At 33.1% G+C, this 21,087-nt stretch overlaps 5 protein-coding genes and 1 long non-coding RNA gene across 10 annotated transcripts; 4 read left to right on the top strand and 2 right to left on the bottom strand.

Annotated features, from left to right (window-relative positions):
- Positions 1-180: 180 nt before the first annotated feature.
- Positions 181-4,282, bottom strand: LOC111309004 (putative prolyl 4-hydroxylase 9). 2 transcript variants are annotated; one of them, XM_022907751.2, is made up of 8 exons: positions 3,975-4,282; positions 3,772-3,897; positions 2,887-3,044; positions 2,563-2,665; positions 1,573-1,668; positions 826-891; positions 618-734; positions 181-354 (listed from the first exon to the last, which is right to left on the bottom strand). In XM_022907751.2, exons 1-8 carry the CDS (start codon positions 4,083-4,085, stop codon positions 268-270), a joined length of 864 nt encoding a protein of 287 aa, XP_022763486.2. In that variant the 5' UTR covers positions 4,086-4,282; the 3' UTR covers positions 181-267. The 2 variants fall into 2 exon arrangements, with proteins under 2 accessions (XP_022763486.2, XP_022763487.2); XM_022907752.2 differs by lacking the exon at positions 618-734 and having other exon boundaries at positions 3,975-4,222.
- A 1,486-nt stretch (positions 4,283-5,768) lies between these two features.
- LOC111308312 (uncharacterized) lies at positions 5,769-6,521 on the top strand. The gene is made up of 2 exons (XM_022906631.2): positions 5,769-5,911; positions 6,047-6,521. The coding sequence occupies exons 1-2, from the start codon at positions 5,868-5,870 to the stop codon at positions 6,342-6,344; spliced, it is 342 nt and encodes a 113-aa protein (XP_022762366.2). The 5' UTR covers positions 5,769-5,867; the 3' UTR covers positions 6,345-6,521.
- Positions 6,522-7,425: 904 nt separating this feature from the next.
- Positions 7,426-11,437, top strand: LOC111309003 (putative E3 ubiquitin-protein ligase RHY1A). Of its 3 annotated transcripts, none has more exons than XM_022907750.2 (4): positions 7,426-7,590; positions 7,692-7,905; positions 9,176-9,363; positions 10,882-11,437. In XM_022907750.2, the coding sequence occupies exons 2-4, from the start codon at positions 7,696-7,698 to the stop codon at positions 11,246-11,248; spliced, it is 765 nt and encodes a 254-aa protein (XP_022763485.2). In that variant the 5' UTR covers positions 7,426-7,590; positions 7,692-7,695; the 3' UTR covers positions 11,249-11,437. The 3 variants fall into 3 exon arrangements, with proteins under 3 accessions (XP_022763485.2, XP_022763481.2, XP_089603257.1); XM_022907746.2 differs by having other exon boundaries at positions 10,816-11,437; XM_089747131.1 differs by having other exon boundaries at positions 7,445-7,590; positions 7,677-7,905; positions 10,816-11,437.
- Positions 11,438-12,499: 1,062 nt separating this feature from the next.
- On the top strand, positions 12,500-15,945 carry LOC111309000 (putative protein phosphatase 2C 63). Its single transcript, XM_022907742.2, has 4 exons — positions 12,500-13,104; positions 13,884-14,257; positions 14,965-15,201; positions 15,345-15,945. Exons 1-4 carry the CDS (start codon positions 12,840-12,842, stop codon positions 15,603-15,605), a joined length of 1,137 nt encoding a protein of 378 aa, XP_022763477.1. The 5' UTR covers positions 12,500-12,839; the 3' UTR covers positions 15,606-15,945.
- A 1,646-nt stretch (positions 15,946-17,591) lies between these two features.
- On the top strand, positions 17,592-19,511 carry LOC149519907 (uncharacterized). Of its 2 annotated transcripts, XR_016329691.1 has the most exons (3): positions 17,592-18,013; positions 19,015-19,051; positions 19,132-19,511. It is a non-coding gene; the product is annotated as an uncharacterized LOC149519907 (long non-coding RNA). The 2 variants fall into 2 exon arrangements; XR_016329689.1 differs by lacking the exon at positions 17,592-18,013 and having other exon boundaries at positions 18,913-19,051.
- On the bottom strand, positions 18,099-19,520 carry LOC111308999 (3-oxo-Delta(4,5)-steroid 5-beta-reductase-like). Its single transcript, XM_022907741.2, has 2 exons — positions 19,421-19,520; positions 18,099-19,312 (listed from the first exon to the last, which is right to left on the bottom strand). The coding sequence occupies exons 1-2, from the start codon at positions 19,457-19,459 to the stop codon at positions 18,173-18,175; spliced, it is 1,179 nt and encodes a 392-aa protein (XP_022763476.2). The 5' UTR covers positions 19,460-19,520; the 3' UTR covers positions 18,099-18,172.
- Between the last annotated feature and the right edge of the window lie 1,567 nt (positions 19,521-21,087).

The following is a 21,087-nucleotide window of genomic DNA, read 5'->3' as shown; positions in this document are numbered from 1 at the left end:
ATACATTTCAATTCCTTTTGAAGCTAATACATCACAATATTTTACCTCGACTTGTAAATTTTAAAAATTATTATCTTTTAAAACAGTCATTTATATTTTCTTACAAAAGATGTACATGGCGAGGGCGAGCCATGGGGCTGTTGCCAATAGTAAAAACAAGAGTAGATAAATGGGCGTGAATTCACGAAGAAATTATCCATTTCCAAAATAGAGGCATGTGGTGATTAATAACAACATTGATAATGTGTGAATTTTACAGCAACTTTGTTAGTCATTTTGCTCTCGGTCTCTAATCCACTTTGTAGCAACCCATTTCTCCCCTTTGATCACTGGACAGCTTCCATGAAGAGATGTCTGCAAATAACGTTGTAACAGAGAAAGAACATGAGTAATAATATTATCCATTGAAGCTACAATGTGGGATTTAGCTCTACCCTGCAACCCAAAGTTTAAACACAAGTCAGACGATAAAATGAAAAGGATACTGCCTTGGAGTGTTATAAGAGCTATACATCCAAAATTATTGTTAACACAAATCTATTTTTAGAAATCTCTTGAACATGGGACTGAGAGCAATGTAACATGCATTAAATTTGATTTGCAAGCATGCAAATTACCCGATCAATCGTGCCATTCAAAAAGAGTGAATAGAATAAAAGTCCATCGCCTCTTCGTGGCTTTATTTTTAAACCTACACATTGTTTGTAGTCATAGCCTTTAATTCTATGATCATTCTGCAATCGAAATAATAGGTTCAGTACCAAAACTCATGGTATACTTCCATAACAAAGGACAGATAAAGCAAGCTAGTATTTCCATATCTACCTCAAAAGGGAACATGGTTTCTCCACCTTCTTCTACATCAGATAAATACAGCAAGAATGATGCAACCTGCAAGAGAAGGTTCAAGGTTAACTAAGCACAATGTTTTAGTTCTTCAGCATTGACACTCGCACAATGGCTTGGTGAAAATCACAGAAAACGTGATGGAGGAAACATTACAATACATGTTATCATACTAAATGGATCCAGAAATAACTTGCCACAACTATAAAACTTCAAAGAATAACCTATAAACAAGGTGACGCTAACATAAAGGTATGTATCATCACCATATTGTGGAAGAAAGAACTAAAATGCTGTCTCTAAGAGGCAGTACTCTGACAGAAAAACCATCTTGAAATGATAGTACTTCATACTTCTTGTCATTTCCAGTAATATAAAGTAATTCAACTATGGCATCTATTTTCCAGGTATTTACTGAAAATAATAAACAAGCAAAGACACCTGCCTCTTATGTAAAAAACTCATTTATGTTCTGATTGTTGAGTAAGAAAAAGGTTTTATCATCCATTAAAGATAAGTCTCATTTATTATAATCACATCATAGAACTCAGAACTTGTATATAAAAGCAAAAATAACAAATTTCTGCATCCAACTATGGTATTCAAACTATTGACTTAAATGCAGACAGAACATTAATCATTTAAGTTCACCAGAAATGCAAATAAAAATCTAGAAACTGCAGTTAGACAAGCATGTAATGATGAAGTTCACTTATAAGACTATACCCTTTGGCTTGACTGCGGACCATATTCAGACGGATTGAATGCATCATAATGGGAATCATACTTCTGTCCGATCTCATATCGCAAAATATTAAATGCCTGCAATATGTGTGAATTTCAACTTAGAGCAGTCCAAAAGTAACCTATAAGAAATTTATAATTTCAAATTTTCAACACAGAGAGAATACATACCATGATAATATTTCAGCCTACAAGTTTATAGATGTTGATCACATATTTTCCAACAAACCAAACTACCAGGCACATTTAAATCAATAAAACCATCAAAATCCAAAACAACATGCAGAAGGAGTATTTGGCCATATCTCGGGGGGGGGGGGGGGGGGTAATGATAAGACAAGTGTTTTCCACCCTTTCTAGGGACAAACCTTTGAACACCCTTATCTTTGATGCAGAATTGCAAGAAACTCTCTCTCTCTCTCTCTCTCTCTCTCCATGTAAACAATTCTACTTTCACTGCAACTAGTGTAACATGATTTACCAAACTACAATGTGATTAATGTGGTTGTATAGGGTATAAGTATATAATTACAAGAAACTGATGCATGTGTAGCATACTAGAGAAAGTCTTGTGTAGCATGCCAAAGATGCCCAAATACATTTAAGGAAGTAGATAAGATAGATCTTAAATTTCAAAAACAAACAAAAAGGTGGCAGATTTATAAGCTTTGGCAATTGATTTGGTGGGATGATTATCAATTTATGATCTTTTGGAAGTTAAATTGATTTTTCTTTAAAGTTCCATTCACAACACGCTGGGGTGCATTTTCAAACAGTTGCCTTAAGTTCATAATTCCCTTAAATTTTCAGCCAAATAAAATGGGAAAAAGAAAATCAGTGAAATTGAAAAACGCCACCCACAGAAACATTGTCCACCATATTTGCTTAAACTTTCTACAATAATGTCCTATAAACTAACTCAACCTATAACATGAGATATAATAATAGTTTCATCAGAAATAGAAAATGTACCTCTCCATGGCTCTGTGGGATGCTTGTAGCCTTTGCAATTTTTTTCTCAATCAAGTCCAAGGTCCCAGTATCATCGTCTGATGCACTAATAAAAGTTCCTGAACTGTTTCCAAGGAAAGTATAAATTTATTTTTACAAGCAATATCAAGAAAGCAAGCTATCAGCATTCAACAATTCAAACCATTCACAGACACATGAGGTACAATATTATCTGGTCTTGATGCTAATTTGAATCAGCTAAGAATAATTGACTTATAATTTACCATTCAACACAAAATCAACAAGAAATTGATAACAAACAGAAATGATGACATATAAGGGCACCTCGTTCTAGTTCCTTTAGTGCTTTCTGCAGTTTCTCCCTTGCGCAAAGCCAAAGTAGATGGTTTAAGGTTCAATTTTGCCATTGCAATTACATGTTCGCATTGTTCTGTGGTTGCAAAGCTGGGAAAATAGTAAGCTCGTGGTTTCCAACTTAAAACCTGCATTCAACGAGCAGTTATAGGAAGTTAGCCTACAAAATAGATAATTGTAGAGCATTTCTTCAGCCAGCAATATCTGAAAGAAACGCATGATAAAAGATTCTAACTACTGTTTACTTAACATGTCTTTCATTGGGGTGGTTTAACATGTTCTTAGCACCTCAAACATTTAATTCTGTAAAAATTTGTACATAAAATCTTTGTTCTTTTTTATTACTGCTTTCCTTCAATATCTGACAACTCCAGTTTAAGTTTGGGTTAAATACCCCGGATATAATTTTAACTCAATACACACTAACTTGAATATTGTTGCTCATAGATTCTAAACCAATTGCTTGCATCTGTATCCTCTCATTTTTCTCGGCTTTTAGCAAAGATTATAAATGAGTGAACAACTATGACTCCATTTTTGGTCATGGCCCATATCCCACCTAATTCGAAATACTTTAACTAATAAGTTAAGTTCTATCAATTATCAAAACTTAAACCCAAGAAATGTAAGTGAAATAAATATCCCAACTAAAGCATTTAGAATCAAATCCTTAAGAAACAAAGTCTAACCCAAATTTAATAATTAGTAGTGAAAATCGTCACTCTAGATTAGCCCAAACTTTTGGCACCAATCCAACTATAACCAGCTTTATATAACAATCAAAGCCATCATTCTATATCCCATGCACTAAACCGAAAAAAAAAAAAAATACTAGAAACAAAAATTGAGAAGGACCTGAAACGGAATAGATTCAATCAAACTCTCCCCAGTTTCTCCGTTTGGCATCGGATCACGGTACTCGTTACCCTCCTCATGCACCATCTCCAGCCGTCTCAGCCTGGGTTTAATAATCGGCACATCCTATAAAAAGCCCACATTTAATTAACCGCAAAACCCAATTTATAAACACTTAAAATGAATAAAAATTTAGAAGTTACCTGAGAGAGTAAGTTGGAAACAAACAAGCCAGCAAGGAATGAGAGTGAGCACAAAAGAAGGGCAGTTGGCAACCCTAGCTTTGTCTTCGAGCTCTTCGATTTCCCTTTCATCCACGAATCTTGTTTCCCGACTTTCTTATTTTAGTATTATCCAATATTTTCGCTTTTCTTCTTCTTTTTTTTGGGTTTTTTTTTCTATACTCGCACTTTTTTGGTCGTGCTTAAGAAGAATGGACAAATGCGTCAATGGCGGGAGTCTTTTTTCGACCTTTCATTCGGGAGATTGGTGGAACTGAAAGGAGTTTCCCGTTTACCGAAGGATTTTATTTTACTTTATATATAAAATTTGTTTTTACCAAAATCTTTTTTAGTTGATTGATTTATATGAAAAGGGTTTTACTTATATTAATATATATATTTTTTTTATTTTTAAATTAAAATTATTTCAATTCAAATAAATTTTAATTTTAATTTTAATATTCAAAAAATATAAAAATTATATTACTATAAATGAATCTATTCTTATTATTTCGAATTTTGTGTTCCTCCAAGTTGGCACTAATTTGGTAATTTTCACTAAATTTAAGACAAAATAATGTGTTATCTAATTAGATTTTGACCTTGCACGTGTTTTTGTTTATTCATATCCATTACGAATCATTATTCAATCTCGGCCAAAAAAAATATATATATTAATCAATACAAAAATAGGGAAAAAATGCTAAACATAGAAAGAGCGTCTTTATGTCAATATCATATATACGCACAATCTCGTGTGAATCTAAGCACATTATAAATTCAAACTATTAAGTGAACCATTGAAATTCATAAGTAACAAAAATATATTCCAAAATTTTCAAAGTATAATTAAATAAAAAAAAAGTTTAATGATAGGATACTATAATTTTCTCTTCTTAAATTGTTTTTAATGGCTTTTGAGTTGCTGTAGCTCATAAAATACCTATTTTTTATTTAAATTTTTTAAAAATTAAATTTGGATTATTAAATTTAAAATTTTAGTAATTTATTAATAATATTTCTTAAATTTTGATTTAATTATTAGTGTATGATCTTGTATATTACTCATTCTATCTCATTTTCTTTGTCTATATTTTCTTTTTAAGATGTTTTAATTTTTTTAATATATAAATTATTTTTATTTTATTTTTATTTTTATGATTTTTATTTTTTAATATTAAAAATCATGAAATTTTAATTTTATAAAAAAATTTAAAAATTTAATATTAAATATATTAAAATAAAAAAATTTTAATTCTGTGAAAGTCAGACAAACATTTTGAAACTGATGGAGTAAATAATAAATTTTTTAAACATTAAAAATTATTTTCATCACATTATGACATCATTTTCAAATCAAATCTATGGATCGAACCATTAAATTTCAATTTTTGAAAAGCAAAAATTTTCCAGTTCATTCAACAAACCTGGCTCGGAAAGAAAGGAATTCATGCTCAAACTATTCGCCGCGTTCAGCAGTTTAAAGAGCTAGCTGATAAGAGGCTGTCACATCAATTTGCCACTACTTATAGAAAATGCCTAATATTCCAAAGTACCAACGCGAGCTAAGCAACATAACAGTAACAGAGCATCAAAACTGATTAACGCACTCTTTTCTGCACTGCTTTTATGATCACTAGTAATATATCAGTATATAATATCCGCAATGATATATAAGCATATAATTCCATAGCCACAGATCGTTCAATCGAATTTATTCTTCATTTACTTTTGTCAGATACATTTTGAAGTACAGAACCGCACTTTCACACCATTATATAAAGCGACCAAACTCCTTACGTTATGCTTTAATCACAACCATTTTCGTTTCCAAGATATACATTCAACCTTGGACTCTCATTACTTCTGCATTGTATGGGAAGAGCTGCTATCGCCAAAACTACGACTTTCATGCTTAGGTAAACGTTATTATTTGCCTCTGTTTTATGTTTTATCATTAGATCACGAACTATATCTTGAAACATGGCAGTAAGAAAATTAAAGTGGTCCGGCTGATATAATTAATTTGATATTGGTCGGTTGAATTCGTGCAGGGAAGCTAAGCGACTTGAGCGTCGTTTGAGCAAAATTGCAGGGGCAGATCGGGGGATTGAGAGGTGTAGGAGAACAAGTAGCAGTGGTAACGATATAAAGGATTCATCGACCTGGGTTCCACATCCAAGGACTGGGATATACTTCCCGAAAGGCCATGAATGGGTGATGAACGATGTTCCAGACGGGGCGGCTTCTTTCGGTCGAACTTTTTGGCTCAGGAACGTTGATGGTGTTGAGAAACCAGACCCTGATGAATTACCAAGTCACGAGCATCACTGTTTCCATGCAAATATGTGAGCAAAACGCACTAGTATCTTTGACTGAATGAAGGGACTACTAGACTTGAAAGGGAGTTAGGGAAGGCTTATGAATAAATATTTTGGCCTTGGCTTAAATCATCAGTGGTGTGATGCGTAAGAAAATCTTATTGAAAAATAATTTAACTTCAAATACCATTACTAATATTTCTTTTTTTATGGACAAATTGATCGATGAACAATCAAGTATAGTTGGATAAATTTAACTTAAAGTTGGATTAATCTATAATAAAAGTTGAAAAATTCGCACATACAAAAAAACTTAGACTTAAATAAAGAAAAAATCTTCTTTTTTATTTAAAAGTGTATTTATCACCCCAAGATTTAAAATAAAATAATGGGTATCATCTTAAATATATTTTTAAATTAATATTAATTCATAACATAGTGATTAAATTATCTAAAGTTACAAATTTAAAATGATTTGAAATCATGATATCTTAAAATTAAATAAATAAAGATTGAAGATTAAAGATATATTAAAAATTAAAAAAAGCTATTTAAACAAAAAAATATAATCATATTCAAATATTAAATACTTATAAAATAAAAAATCAGTTAAATACATCAAACACACGGCCTAATAAACCAATAAATAATATAATTGAATAGATCAAACATAAAGTTGATCAAATGATTCAAATCTTGGTTGAAACGTATTAATATAAATATTTAAATGAGAAAAAATATTTTCTTTAATATTTTTCGTTTATCATTAATTCTAATAAAACAAAAAAAAATCAATTAGAATGCCTTCGTACGGAAAAGTCCAAAAAGAATTTCTTCTAACATAGTCAACAGTCAACACTAAAAATATCGTGAAGATCTTATGAAAAAGGAAAAAAAAAATCCATCGGGATATTACCAGCTGCGCTGAAAACCGTCAAATCTTTGAAACCGCCACTCACGGGAACGTCACGGTCGCAAAAATCCAAATTCGTATGAAAGCCATTTATTAATCCAACGGTCAATACAAAACGGTCCTTTTTCGTTCAACACGTGGCTACATCTAAAGCTCATACCCCAACCAACACAAAAATTATCTTTCATTAAAAAAAGCCAAAAACAATTCATAAGAAAAAAAGATAAAAGGCCAAATTTAGCGTTGCAAGTGAGTTTTTTTTTTTTTTTTTCTTTTTAATTTTTCCTTCTGTTTATCTGAAGCTAAGGGCCTGAGGTTATCAGTTTTTGTTCGCACCGATTCTCTCTCCTGCGTTTCTTCGAAGGTTTCCGGCCACTTATCTTCTTTTTCTTTTCTTAATCCAAAATTATAATTGGAAAATTGTATTTATTTTTTAATTAATTGGTAAAGCGTTTGAGGTTTTAGGTGAATGACGGGTGCTTCGGAGTTATTCTACACTCGAAGGTCGAGAGTGAGTCGACCCGATCCGGATCCAGGGATTGGGTCTTCAAACGACCGGAATTACAATCGACGCAATCATCTCAGTTACCACAATCACAGGCATGATTTGGACGGCTTTGATAATATCCGCCGGTCCCCACACGTGCGTCACTTCAGCTCACGTGCCTCCTCCCTTTCTGTACGCTCAATTTCTCCATTTTCCTTTTTTTTTTTGAAAATTTCTTTTTAGTTAGTATTTATTTTTGTTTGGTTGCTGAGAAAAGAGAAATGAAAACAAAAATATGGACTTGTATATTTTTGGAAGTGAAAATAAATTGCACTTTTAATTTTAAAAGTAAAAATTAGATTTAATTAATTTACTTTGCTTCATTCTATGTCTGTTTTATTCTTCAATATTGAATTTTGCTTTGAAAATCAGTAGTCTTAGGGTCCATGTAGATGAGCAGTGAGATTAGCTCCTATGAGATTGAAAAAATCAATAGAGGTGAGATTAATTACTGTAGTAGTGATATTGGATATTATAGTAGTGAGATTAAAATTTGTGATGAGATACGTTTGGATTCAAAAGTAACAATAGGTGTAGTGAAAATAAAAAATGACTATTAAGGACGTTAAATTAAAACTTATATATAATAAAATTTAAATTATAATTTGATATTTATAAAATTAATAAATAATTAAAATTACTAAAATTATTTTTATTTCAAATAATAATTTTGTTATTAAATGTTTAGAAATTAATAAAATTGATAATAATATAAAAATTATTTTTTAATTTATTAATAATATATTTACATAAATTGATAATAATTTAGAAGATAATAATTATATTTTACATTAAAATAATAATTATATTTATTCAAAATAAAATTTGAAAAAAAATGGAAATGGCAAGAATATTAAAAACTTTTAAATAAAAAATAAAAGTAAAAAAAAAAAGAAAATAATTAACTATACATTTATGCTGTCAGAAGCAAAAACAAAAGAAAAAAAAATGAAACAGGGGGCTTATTTGGAAAAATAAGAATTGGTAGTGGTGAGTTTTCTCACTGGAGCACAAAGCACCAGTTAAAATTTTGAGGTTCGTGTTACCCAAATGCACATTTTTGCACTGTACAGTGCGGTTGACACAAATTCATGATAAACGCAGCTGCGTTTAGCTCCAAATGCAGCCTTAAGCTAATTTATCAGTGGAATTGCTGAAAAATAGTTATATAATGTAAAACTTTCTTGGTAATTGTTCTGAGCCCTAAGATAACTTGAAGTAAAAATTTTCAACTAACCTACACAAGAAAGGATAAAGTAATTGGATATTACCTCTTTTTACAATTTACTTTTAATCTCTGGAATTTCATATATTTGGGGGCATTGAGCTTGTATCATTACCTTTGCTATTGAATATTTTGAGTATCTTTTGAGTAATTCTGGATTGAATTTGGCTTTTTCAGGAGCGTGCATCAATGCAGTTTGATCAAGGTACCAGCCAGTTTGTATCAAGCTATGGTTTAAATGTGGACAGTGTAAGTAGTTCAAGTGGGCAAAGATTGCCTTCAAATGAGAGGCTACCTGGAGCTGTGCTGCTTGCAAGAGCAAGGCTTCTTGAGAGACTAAGAGGCGTGTCTGTTTCTGCAAACAGGTTGGTGCTTAGAGCTCTCTTCTAGTTTGGAACTTATAGCGTTTGCATTGGTTGTCCTGGGATTATTTATGTGTCAAAGCGAAAACAAGTAAATTATAGCTACTGAATCATGTTCATATTTAACTCGAATAATATAGTTCTGCATAATCTTTGAGATCAATTGGAAGCCACTATGATCCATGATGGTTAACTCACCTATGGCACTTCTTTGTTTTTGCTATGCTAATTGGATCAAACCTATGTTGCGTTGGTCTGACAGCAATTTCCTATAAATCGGTGTCAATATTTGAAGGACAGCACATCATATCTATAACTTTTTTTGTGAGGTTTGAAGATATTATAGATGAATAATGTGGAAATTTGTTAAGGTTCGCCTGAATTCAAATAATGATTGTGTTTTTGTACTTTGATTTTGTGGATCTGTTGACTGTTGCAAAATAATCAAAAGAAGCAACTATTATACTATCAATCTGTATCATAATATGTAGGAAGCTTCAGTTTCATATTGCTGATTGTGATCCATTATTGGTAGTGGATCTAAATAATGAGTTTGCAATCTTCTGTTAGGGGCATTAGGAATCTGACTTGGTTTAGCAATAAGAAAAGAGGTACTGTGTCATATGATAGATCTGTTAGGAAGATGGCTTGAGGTAATAGCCAGTTAATGGAGTGATTAATTTGATAGATGTCCATACCATTTTCTAATTTACCATGCACTATGATGAAGTAATTCAGTCAGTCGGGTGGGTTTTCACTAGTGAGTTCAGCTTTCAACAATTGTTTTCGTCTTTGATACCCTAGAGTCTAGATACTTTTATGGAATTGTCTACTATAATCATCATGTTTCGATAGAATTTTTCTTCTTAAAAACATTACGCTGAATTCTGTCACTGGCATTTTATCTATTTATATTTTTGAACGGATTAAATCCATTTTTTTTATGCTTTAAAAATCTGTCATTGCATTGAGTCCCACTTCTACTTATACATTAAAGCAGATATTGCTTTTGTTACTGGCCCACTGTTGCTGTTGGTGCTTTCTAACCAGTAGTGGTGGTTGTACTAGCATCACTCACTACCAATGCTGTCCAGCCCCACTGCTGGTGTTTCCTATGCTGTAGTAATATTTAGTGGTACTAATATCACTAACCACTATGACTATCCAGCCCACTTCTGCAGCCACTTCCCATAGTAAATTAGTATTATTTGTTTCCTAACTACCACTGACTGCTTGAGAGAAGCATGTGGACCAATTGAACCTGTTTTTTGTTTATGTTGTGTCCGGCATTCAGTAATGGACATATTTATGTTGTGTCTTGCATTAAGTAGTGGACTTCCAAGTCCGAACCGCTGTTTAAACAATTTGTACATGGTGGTTTGTTTTTTCTTGTTGCTTTTTTTTTTTTTTTTCATTTTTGGTTTCTTCCTTGTGTTATTCTTTGGCTTTGTTTAGGCGAAGCAGCAGAGCTCCATCTAGCCCTTACCACCAAAGGGAGTACTTATTTGACGGTGATTTCAGGCTTGCTGATGCAGGGGATTGGGGAAGTGAAATTTCCACAGGGTTGTCAGCTGGGAATTCCCCTTTTACTGACCTAACCTCTCAAACAGAAAGGTTCCAATTATTACAAGAAACTAACAAGAAGCCTCCTGGTCTTACTCAGGAGGCCCTGGACAGTTTGGCGCAGGAGGTTTTCAGCAGCCGAGAAGTGGATGTTGAAAGAAAGCTGTCAAGGGAATCAAGGGATTGCAGTATATGTCTGGAGAGCTTCAGGGACGAAGATTTGCTTACACGGCTGCCCTGTGGGCACAGATTTCACTTGGCTTGCTTAGATCCTTGGGTTAGAAGTTGTGGGGACTGCCCTTACTGTAGACGTAGTATACTATGAAAGTAGTTTCCGACACATCAATAGAATAGGACTTTTTTTTTTTTCTTTCCATTTTCCCGTGTTTTTACTTGTGCTCTGCCTCTGATGGAAATTTGGTGAGTCGACCCAATTGCAGATACACTTTGTAATTTGAACTCCTTTGTATTTGTGGTATATTTGTGAATAAACCAGCAAAGAGTTTCCTGATAATATCATAATTGAAAAATGTATAGCGTCTATTATCTATACGAGGTTCTTTGACCAACATGCTCTACTTCAAAATTTCGCCTTTAATTTCCATCAATGACTGAAACAAAATTTTATTAAGAAGGTCGTAAGCTATGGTTGTAATTGGTATACACTACAAACAATTCTCAAACTTTTTTTTTCCCCCAAAATCATGTTCCTTGAAATTCCCTTTTCTTTTATCTAAATTGGAGGAGAAAGTTTCGAAGTCATGTCATTTCAGCTGCAAAAACAAGGAGGTAACGTGTTTGACATAAGTTGGTATCTATATCCTTCTGTGAGGTTCACATCTTTCACACAATTAATAATCTTGAATGCCCCACTAAAATTAACATCTATCAAAACATATTACTATTATTTTAGTATTTAGTTGCCAAAAATTAATTTTTAATAACTGAAATTAAGATAAACATAAAGTATAAATCAAATCCTCATTATCCCTAATGGAAAAAGAAAAGAGTTGTACCTTCTAGAACGTGAGATGAAAATATTAAAATTTTTGTTAAATATTTGATTTAGTCCTTAAATTATATATATATTTTTTATGATTCCATATTTATAAAAAAATTGATGATTTTATAATTTTATTTTCGTTAAGCATTTTGCTTTATTCATTATTTTTGTTAGGAATAAAATGATGTAATAAAAAAAATTAATAATATCATCACATATGATACATTTTTATTTATTAATATTTTTCATGTGAATTTTTTAACTGATGGTTTTAATCAATGATATAAAATGTTTGATGAAAATAAAATTAAAATATTTAATTATAAATTTTTTATAAGTAACAAATGATTAAATATATTTCAATTTAAAAATCAAATTAGGTATTAACCATTTTTTGGTGTAAAATATTAATTTAAAATACTGACTCCCTTCTAAATAATATACTCTTTTCTTTGCCATCACTCATCAACAATAAGGGAAAAAGGCGAAAAATTTAAAAATTAAAAAAAAGTCAAAAGGAAAGGGAAAGAAAAAGAAAAAGTATAAAAGGGGAAAAGGAAAAGAGAAAACCAAACAAACTAGGCATTTGTTAATTGTTAACGCGTAGAGTACACAGTAATACAGCAGGAATCGGGTCTTCGTCATCTTCCCCTTCACGCGGCATCTGCCCTATCTCTTTCTCTTTACCCCAGTCTCCACTCAGTCTCTCTCTCTCTCTCTCTCTTAAATCTTCCATTACGTAACCAAAAACTGCTGCAACAAAAAACAAAGGCCAATCCATATAAGACTCTCGGTTACAACCTTAAAACAAACCCATTAAAGCTCTCTGTTTATAGATACCAAAACGACCCAAAGCCGAACAGGTAATAAGGAATAAGGGACCATTGATAGCTGAGAGTATCTATCGAAAAGGATGATGATTTTACGGTCGCTTTCCAGGCCTCTTGAACGTTGCCTTGGGGTGAGGGCTGGTGGGGATGGTCTCATGTGGCACGCTGACCTTAAACCCCATGCTTCCGGTGATTATTCCATCGCTGTGGTTCAAGCAAACAACAATCTTGAAGATCAAAGCCAAGTCTTTACTTCTCCTTTTGCTACCTACGTTGGTGTCTATGATGGTCATGGTGGTCCTGAAGCCTCCAGATTTGTCAACAAACATCTCTTCCCTTTTCTCCACAGTAATTCTTCTCTAATCTTTCAACATTTTTGGGCGGGGGAGTGGGTTGGATATAGAATATCATCTTATTTTCTTTTTCAGGACAAATTAAGTTTCATGGTACTTGTCGTTTTTTAGATTATTGAATATGGGTTGTCGTTGCATTTGTGTGCCCCTGCCCCTGCCCCTGCCCCTGCCCCTGCCTTTTGTCTTTGCTGTAATTTTTTCTTCAGCTCTGATTTCTTATTACATGTGCATAGAATGAACACATAATTATGTGTATGGTTATGGTAGGCAAACCTTAAGCTATCAATGGAATCATCAAAAAGATTTATCTATTTGTTACACACAACACAAGTGTTATTATTATTATTATGTTGTTGTTGTCTCTTTTCTCTTTTAATAGGCGAAGATAATTTTGTGGTAAATCTCTTTCTTCTTTTCGTTCTAACAATATCTCAGGATGTTTGTCAGTATATGGATATTTGGGCACAACTTACAAACGTCCATCATGAACGTTTAGTTGGTTGTTTGATAAGTGCACTTGTTTATACAATGAATGTGAACTACTTGTCTAAATTCGTATCTATATGCGTTGGGTAGTGGACGTTGGACCTCAAGATTCAAGAATCAATAACAAGTGTAATTCAACTTATGGCACCTTTCACCTCATTTTTTTTTCTTGGGTTTTGTCCCGCTTCACTGATAATTTTGCATTTGAAATCTAAAAAGATTGATGGATAGCATAGTGAATGTGCTAGCCACTCCCTCTGAACCTTAATTTTTCTGTCTTAATTGTAGAATTTGCGACAGAACAAGGTGGATTATCTGCAGATGTGATAAGGAAGGCATTCAATGCCACCGAAGAGGAGTTTTTGCATTTGGTGAAGCGATCATTGCCTCTGAGGCCTCAAATTGCTTCAGTTGGATCATGCTGTCTAGTTGGCGCAATTTCAAATGATGTGCTGTATGTGGCAAATCTTGGTGACTCAAGAGCCGTTCTTGGCAAGAGAGCTTCAGAGGATAAGAAAAACATGGTGGTAGCAGAGAGGCTGTCAACAGATCATAATGTTGGAGTTGAGGAAGTCAGGAAGGAGGTTGAGGCACTTCATCCAGATGATTCTCACATAGTGGTGTACACCCGTGGAGTTTGGAGGATTAAGGGCATAATCCAGGTAAAATTCTTTTGGCCAGTTGATTTATAATAGCTAAGGTTAAATCAGTCAGTTTGAGGAATAGGAAATGTATTAATTCTAGGAGTAGTCAGGTCAATCAATTCAATTTGCGTTTTTGCTTTAGTGGTGCTCAGCAATGAATCAGCTCTGTATCTGCCCCAAAGCAGACTCAGATTTTGAGTGGAGTTGATTATTGCTATCCTTTTTTGTCCCAATTATCATCGTCGGCAAAACCTTTTAAATATTTCTTTAAGGGCACTGGCTGTAACCTTAATCTGTTTTCTTTTACTTGGTGGAGAGGTATATTTACTCACATACATTGAGCATTGGGATTAAAAGGTTTTTCTAAAAAAGGTTTGTACTTCCAACTTTTCCAGCAATAGTTTGGTCTGACTTCTGGTACTGTCTCATGCAGCCATGTGCCAAATAGTATTTCTTCCATGCATGAGATGGACAAATTCTGACCCCTGAAGCATAATACTAACTTTATGTAACTACAGGGAGTCTTTTCTCCTTTTTTTTTGGTTATTTTTTCTCTTTTGGTGATTTCTTTCCCCTTAACTTTAGCTGGTAAGTGGAGCTTTATGCCTCAATCATTGCATGAATTTAGGGAATAAGGTACATTAGCTTTTAATCTTACACCGAATCATGATTTTAGAGAATTTAATGGATTATGCTGGTCTAAACATTTGTCATTCTTATTTCAGGTGTCAAGATCTATTGGTGATGTTTACCTGAAGAAACCTGAGTTTTATAGAGATCCAATCTTTCAGCAATTTGGAAACCCTGTCCCCCTCAAAAAACCTGTTATTACAGCAGAACCCTCTATCCTTATTAGAAAGCTCAAGTCACAGGACCTATTCCTGATATTTGCATCAGACGGCCTATGGGAGCATTTGAGTGATGAAGCTGCTGTAGACATTGTTCTCAAAAACCCCAGAGCCGTGAGTATTCATGTTTCAGTTAAATTAATCTTCATTATCAATAGACCTTAGGAAATTTGTGGAAATGCATTCTCACTTGTATCCTCGAAGCACTTCTCTATAGCATTTTGGTATTGATTTCCAATTTGCTTTAATACTTGTAGGGTATTGCTAAGAGATTGGTAAGAGCCGCACTTCAAGAAGTTGCAAAGAAAAGAGAGATGAGATATGCTGATATTAAGAAAATTGAAAAAGGAATAAGGCGCCATTTTCATGATGATATCACTGTGATTGTAATTTATCTTGATCAACACAGAGACTCTTGCAATAATAGTCGAGCTAAGCAAAATGCCTTGGGGTGCACGACGGCACCTGTTGACATCTATTCCTTCAATGCAGATGAAGCAGATGAGGATCTGCTTTAAACAATTTCTTGAATACGGTAGAATGAGTTAGCGCATAGACTTGTCCAGTAAGTTTATTTATGTATAGAAACCAAATGATTGGTGGGATTGGTTCTCAACACAGTGTTCATTGGAGAAAATATAGAGTTTGGAAGGTAAATTAAGTCACTGAAGGATATAGATGGATGCTGATGGAAGCAGGCTGCCATAGATTTGCCAAGTTAAGTTCTACCACTCTCACTCATCTCATCTGTTTATTCTTGCCTTTTACCTTTTTGAAGTGGATGTCAATCCATCCCAGAGAAATGAAGGAAACATTTTTGTATTGTTTTATTCCATATGATGCCATGTTGCTTCTATACTTCTCCAGTTTCTCCAACTTATTGATTCCTCCATAAATCCACCATGTCTGCATTTCCAAAATGCAAGTACAAAGCAAAAGTTAACTGGTTGCCATCTCCTATGAACTGTCTTCCTATATGAAAAGTGAACTGTGGTTTTGTTCTCTTCCTTTAAAAATGGAGTAACCAGTAACAATACAACCAAATTGGCTTGTTATTTGGATGTCTAAAACAAAACAGAAAGATGTTAGTAGTATGAAATTTGCGAGACATCTTCCTTAAATTGAACGACATGGCAAGTAGCAACAACCTACTTGCTAGGTGAAACGAACTAACCAAAAGATCAAGCGGCAATCAGTTGCGCCAAAAATTAGGATGTTGGTCACTTGTTATGTTTGGCAAAAAGCTTGCTTGAATGAAACTAATTGAAATATCTTTATGTATATTTAGAAATAAAAGGATTCAATACCAATTATTCCAAATTATTTTTGCAATTTTTTCATTAAAATATTGTATACAGATTAGACTAATATTCTCTTCAGTTGATCCATTTATTTATCTGTCGTAAAGTAAAAAAAAAAAGCTAAGGTTCTATTTGAAGGCTCCATTGGAATGTTCCCATCACATCATCTGGCGCGTTTTATACGTCCGGGGAAAGCTTCTAATAAGATTTCAAATGGAGCATAACAATTCCTGAAACTTTTCAACACGGTTTTCAACATAAGATATGAATTTAAATATTTTTTTACGCAATCAAGGAGTTTTATTGTATGTAAAAACGTCATTGTGCAGTGAAATTTGTTTTTGCTAATTGGTAAGATGTTATTGTCAAAATGAAGTGGCCAAAACAATGGTCAAATTTGTGAACTCAACTAAAATAAATACAGGAAAGAAACATCAGTCATCTGAATTGAAGTTGATTCTCTTTTGCGAGTTTTGATTTTTTGAAGTCCAATACTTTGACCGATCCCTGTTTCAGGAAAATGAAAGAAAAGGAGAGAACAAACTAAGAGAAAATTCACAGTTTTATCCGAGAAAAAAAAAAAAAAGAACTGTTATAGTGTGTTTTTCTCGTATAGTCAGTAACCAAAACCAGCCCTTCAGCAGTTTAACTTGCATTGCAAGAGGGCACCGCTTGACTTCTCCTGCTCTTGGAAGCAAAGTTTTGTTCAACTTTTTTTCATGGAAGCAAGCAAGTGAATACTTCGAAACTACTATTTGCTGTAGAATCCCAATAGACCTTTCAAAAACTTTGCTTTTTGCAAGACAAGGTCAAGAATGACTGCAAATCATTTGGTCGCTGAATCCGTGTGGAAAACTATAGCGTCAACTCATTCAGGTCCTGCCCCCTATTTCTTCTTCCTTTCTTTCTAATAAGTACCATTTTCCTGTTTAATTTGTATTTGGTGATCTTATCTCATGTACATGCTTGGCCAGTAATTGAGGAGCGGCTATCAATGTAAGTAATGCCCATTTTCATTAATGTTTACTACTTGGGTTTAAGAAATTAGGCAAGGATTGATAATGGGTATTGATTAGTTCCTTGCATTGCAGCTTGCATTTCTTGTTTGGTAAAAACTTTGAGAAAGCAACTAGGATAGCGTACCAAAGGGGTATCAAGAAGATCTCCGGTGAACCCACTGGTCGTTCCATCCTTCAGGTTCATTCTCTTCTTTATACCTCAATCTTCATTTATATATGCACAGTCTTATATCTAAGATATGGCATTTTTTGTCTGTAAATTTTGGATTTTTTTTTCTCAAACTGGGTTTGTTTCTCATTGTATATTGCTTTAGATTGTGGGAGAATCAAGGAGGAAAGAGGAGTATTTCTGTTTTGCTGAAAATAATTGTGCTTGTTATTCATTCTTTTATGATACAGTTAACAAATAAATTTATTCCTTTTTCTCACATTTCTCTTCTTCTTATGTCATAGCTTTTTAATAGTTTTGGTTTTTGCATTTTTATTCTTTTGCCTAGTGTAAGCATCAATTAGCTGCAAGATTTGCTGGATCATTGGGAGCTTGTATTGAAGTTAAAGTGTCTGATGAGCAGCTTAGCATTATTGCTTTCAGAACTCTAGATCTGGGTAATGAAATAATAACTCCTTTTTTGAGAAAATTAGAATCTTCTTTGAATGTTTTTTCCTGCAATTTATAGCTAGTGAAAAAAAATTTTGAAGAAATGGAATCCTTTGTAATACATGTTTTTGTTTTGGCCTCCTCTGTAATACAACATTTAGTCAAATCTAAAATGAAGGAACAATCTTGTGTGTTTTCATCTTATCAATCCAAGAATTGAAGGACGTTTGGGAGTTCCTAAACCCTACAAATCCATACTCTTTGCTCTTGTTCATGCTATCCAACAATGATTTTCCAGAAAGCACTGCATCAGCAAACCACCATGCTCCCACTTCATTCAATTTTGTTGGCATAAGACCCTTGTCTCTCACGATCTCATCCCACACTGGACCCTTGTCCTTCATCATCTCAACCAAGCTCAACTTCTCATCACTTTCTTGAAACCCGTAATCTTCAATACGGAACTGCTTAGCTAACACCTTCCATAAATCCTTCCATTTGAACACATCTCCATTGCTGCAATTAAACGCTTCATTTTTCGCATATCTGTTCATTGCTGCCCATATCTGATGCTCTGCTATCAAATCTGCATCTGATGCATCCCAATACCCATCCCAAGCTTGACGACTCCCTGGAAATCTCAATGGCTTGCCTTCGTGCTTACATATAGCTGCATAAATGCATAAAGTACCAACTACATTCATCAAACTAAATGGCGAAAATCCAAAAATCAATCCAGGCCTATGAACTGACCATGTCAATCCATCCTTCTTCCTCACCTCTTCAAACAAAACATCCTCAAGTGTATAGCAAAAGTTCAACAATTTAAGTCTCGGAAGATCCTCACGGAAAGGGGGATCATGGGGCTGAACCTTGCCATACGAATCAAAAGGACCAGTGTAATGTCCACGTCCAGTTTGCAAGCATATATGTTTCAACTTTGGTGCATTTGGGATGACAGCTTTTAACACGTTGCGTAACATAGTACCATTGACGATGCAATTTTCAGCTTCACTTGATCGCTTAGCCCATGCAACATAAAAGATGTGAGTGACATCATTGAGTTTTGATAGTTTATCTTGTGTTTCTTCTTCATTTGAGATGTTGCATTGTATGTAATCAATAGGTAGGTGGTTAGTCCAGGCAGGGCGGGGGCGACGAGCTACTCCGTAGACCTTCCATGGTCCGCCTGGAGTATCAGACAAGGAAAGGATCTCAGCGAGGCTGACGCCAACGATGCCTGTCACGCCAATAACGATGGCAACACTCTTGTACTTCGATGGTTTATCCTGCTCTTCCAATTTTTTCTGTAGAATTTGACCATAAAACTTGATTTATTGGAACAAAGAAACAATTAAAGAGAGAAAATACGCATATTGTCAACAAATTTGATAAAGCGTATTGGTTGAACTTACCTTGGCAGCACCTATGGCTCCCGCCCACCACCAACTCATTTGTTTTAATCTGATTGCTGATATGAAAGAATGCTCAATTTGCTATCTCAAATTCTATTCCAACTTCATTTTCTTTCTATTCCTCCTTTTATAGCCATCCTCATCGTCAAGTGACGTGTGTATTTTTATATACAAAAGTCAAATACTTTGTACAAATCACTCGGCCTTATCCACTTATAAATTAGGTAGGCAACTAGAATTCAACCCGTATTTGTTATCAATTTGATTTTTTAGATATGTTTGGCTAATCCAATCCACCTGTTACATTGTTGTTAATACATGTTGAATATACCTACTTATCCACCCCCCCCAAAAAAAAATTGTTCCTTTTAGCAGATTTTCAAGGGCATGTACAATTATCAATACTATGTTTATAAAAACTTTTGAATTATAGTTACCCTTTTCTTTTTCTTCCCTCTAAAATAATCAGTTTAAGACTACATTTTCGTATAAAACGTATAACCTTTGTGCTTGCATTGTTTAATTGAGGGGAAAATTTTTTGGGAAATTGAGGAATGCAGACGCAGAATTGGTCTAATTTTTTTCTGGCTTACTCTTAAAAATTGGCCAGCTTGTAAACACCTCAGCCACATATCATGCTGGCGTGGAAGGTCCACCCGCCAGAGAACGTCCTTATCTGTTAAATAGAAATTGAACTTTCTATGGAAAGTAGGATTCAAGTCAAGGTTGGGATGTAATGATAATTATCAAATTTTTATATCTTTCCAAAGCATATTTGCGTTTTAACAATAACCCATTTATTCAAATCCTTGAACTAAAGGTGATAATAATTTAAATCAAATCAAATTTAAATTTATTTTTTTGAATAATGTATTATATTATAAATTTTAAAATTTTAATTTAAATCGATTTTTTTATTATTAATCTAAACCAAATCAAATTCTACACATTTAATACGATTCATCAATTTTTAAATTATATATATATATATATTATTTTAATAAAAATTTTAATATATTTAAATAAATTTATGTATATAATAATTATTTTAATTTAATAAAAAATTTTAAAAATAAATAAACTATTAAAAATATATAAATCAATTCAATTTTTTTTAATTTTTTATATCTCGATTTAAAATTTAAATCAAATTTAATATATACATTTAATATCTGAACCCAATAAAAAAATTAATTCTGAATTTTACATCAATTTTCAGTTTTCTCGAAATTTTTTCGGTGGTCTAGAATCCCGAATGGTGTTGTTGGTTGATACAAATCCTGATGCCATTTCATACACTAGAGTTTAAACACTCCAGATAACAAAGGGCAACGAACACAACGGCTTGGATTATCTCTCTGACAACACAAGGCTTCTTGAATCAAAATCAAACCTGCTCATATACATTTAATACCCCAAAGTTTTAATATCAAATTAAGTTCGAGAAATCATCCAAAAAAAAAATCTAATTTGCAAAGATATAATATTCGTATAAGTATCAATTAATTACATTAATATTTTAGCTGCACGTAGTGATTTGTTTTGGGTTAGACCAATTCAAAAAAATTAATTAATTATAATATTGAGCTAAACTCAAATTCGAATCAAATTTTAAAATTCGAAATTCGATTCAAACTTAATTGATTTTTATTTTGAATTTTTTTTTT

This window comes from Durio zibethinus, chromosome 2 (genome assembly GCF_047325235.1).
Source record: "Durio zibethinus cultivar Kanyao isolate XHJ-2024 chromosome 2, ASM4732523v1, whole genome shotgun sequence".
In the NCBI taxonomy this organism is placed as follows: Eukaryota; Viridiplantae; Streptophyta; class Magnoliopsida; order Malvales; family Malvaceae; genus Durio; species Durio zibethinus.
The sequence above is the reverse complement of the archived record's forward strand: the minus strand, read 5'-3'. Positions and strand labels throughout refer to the sequence as shown.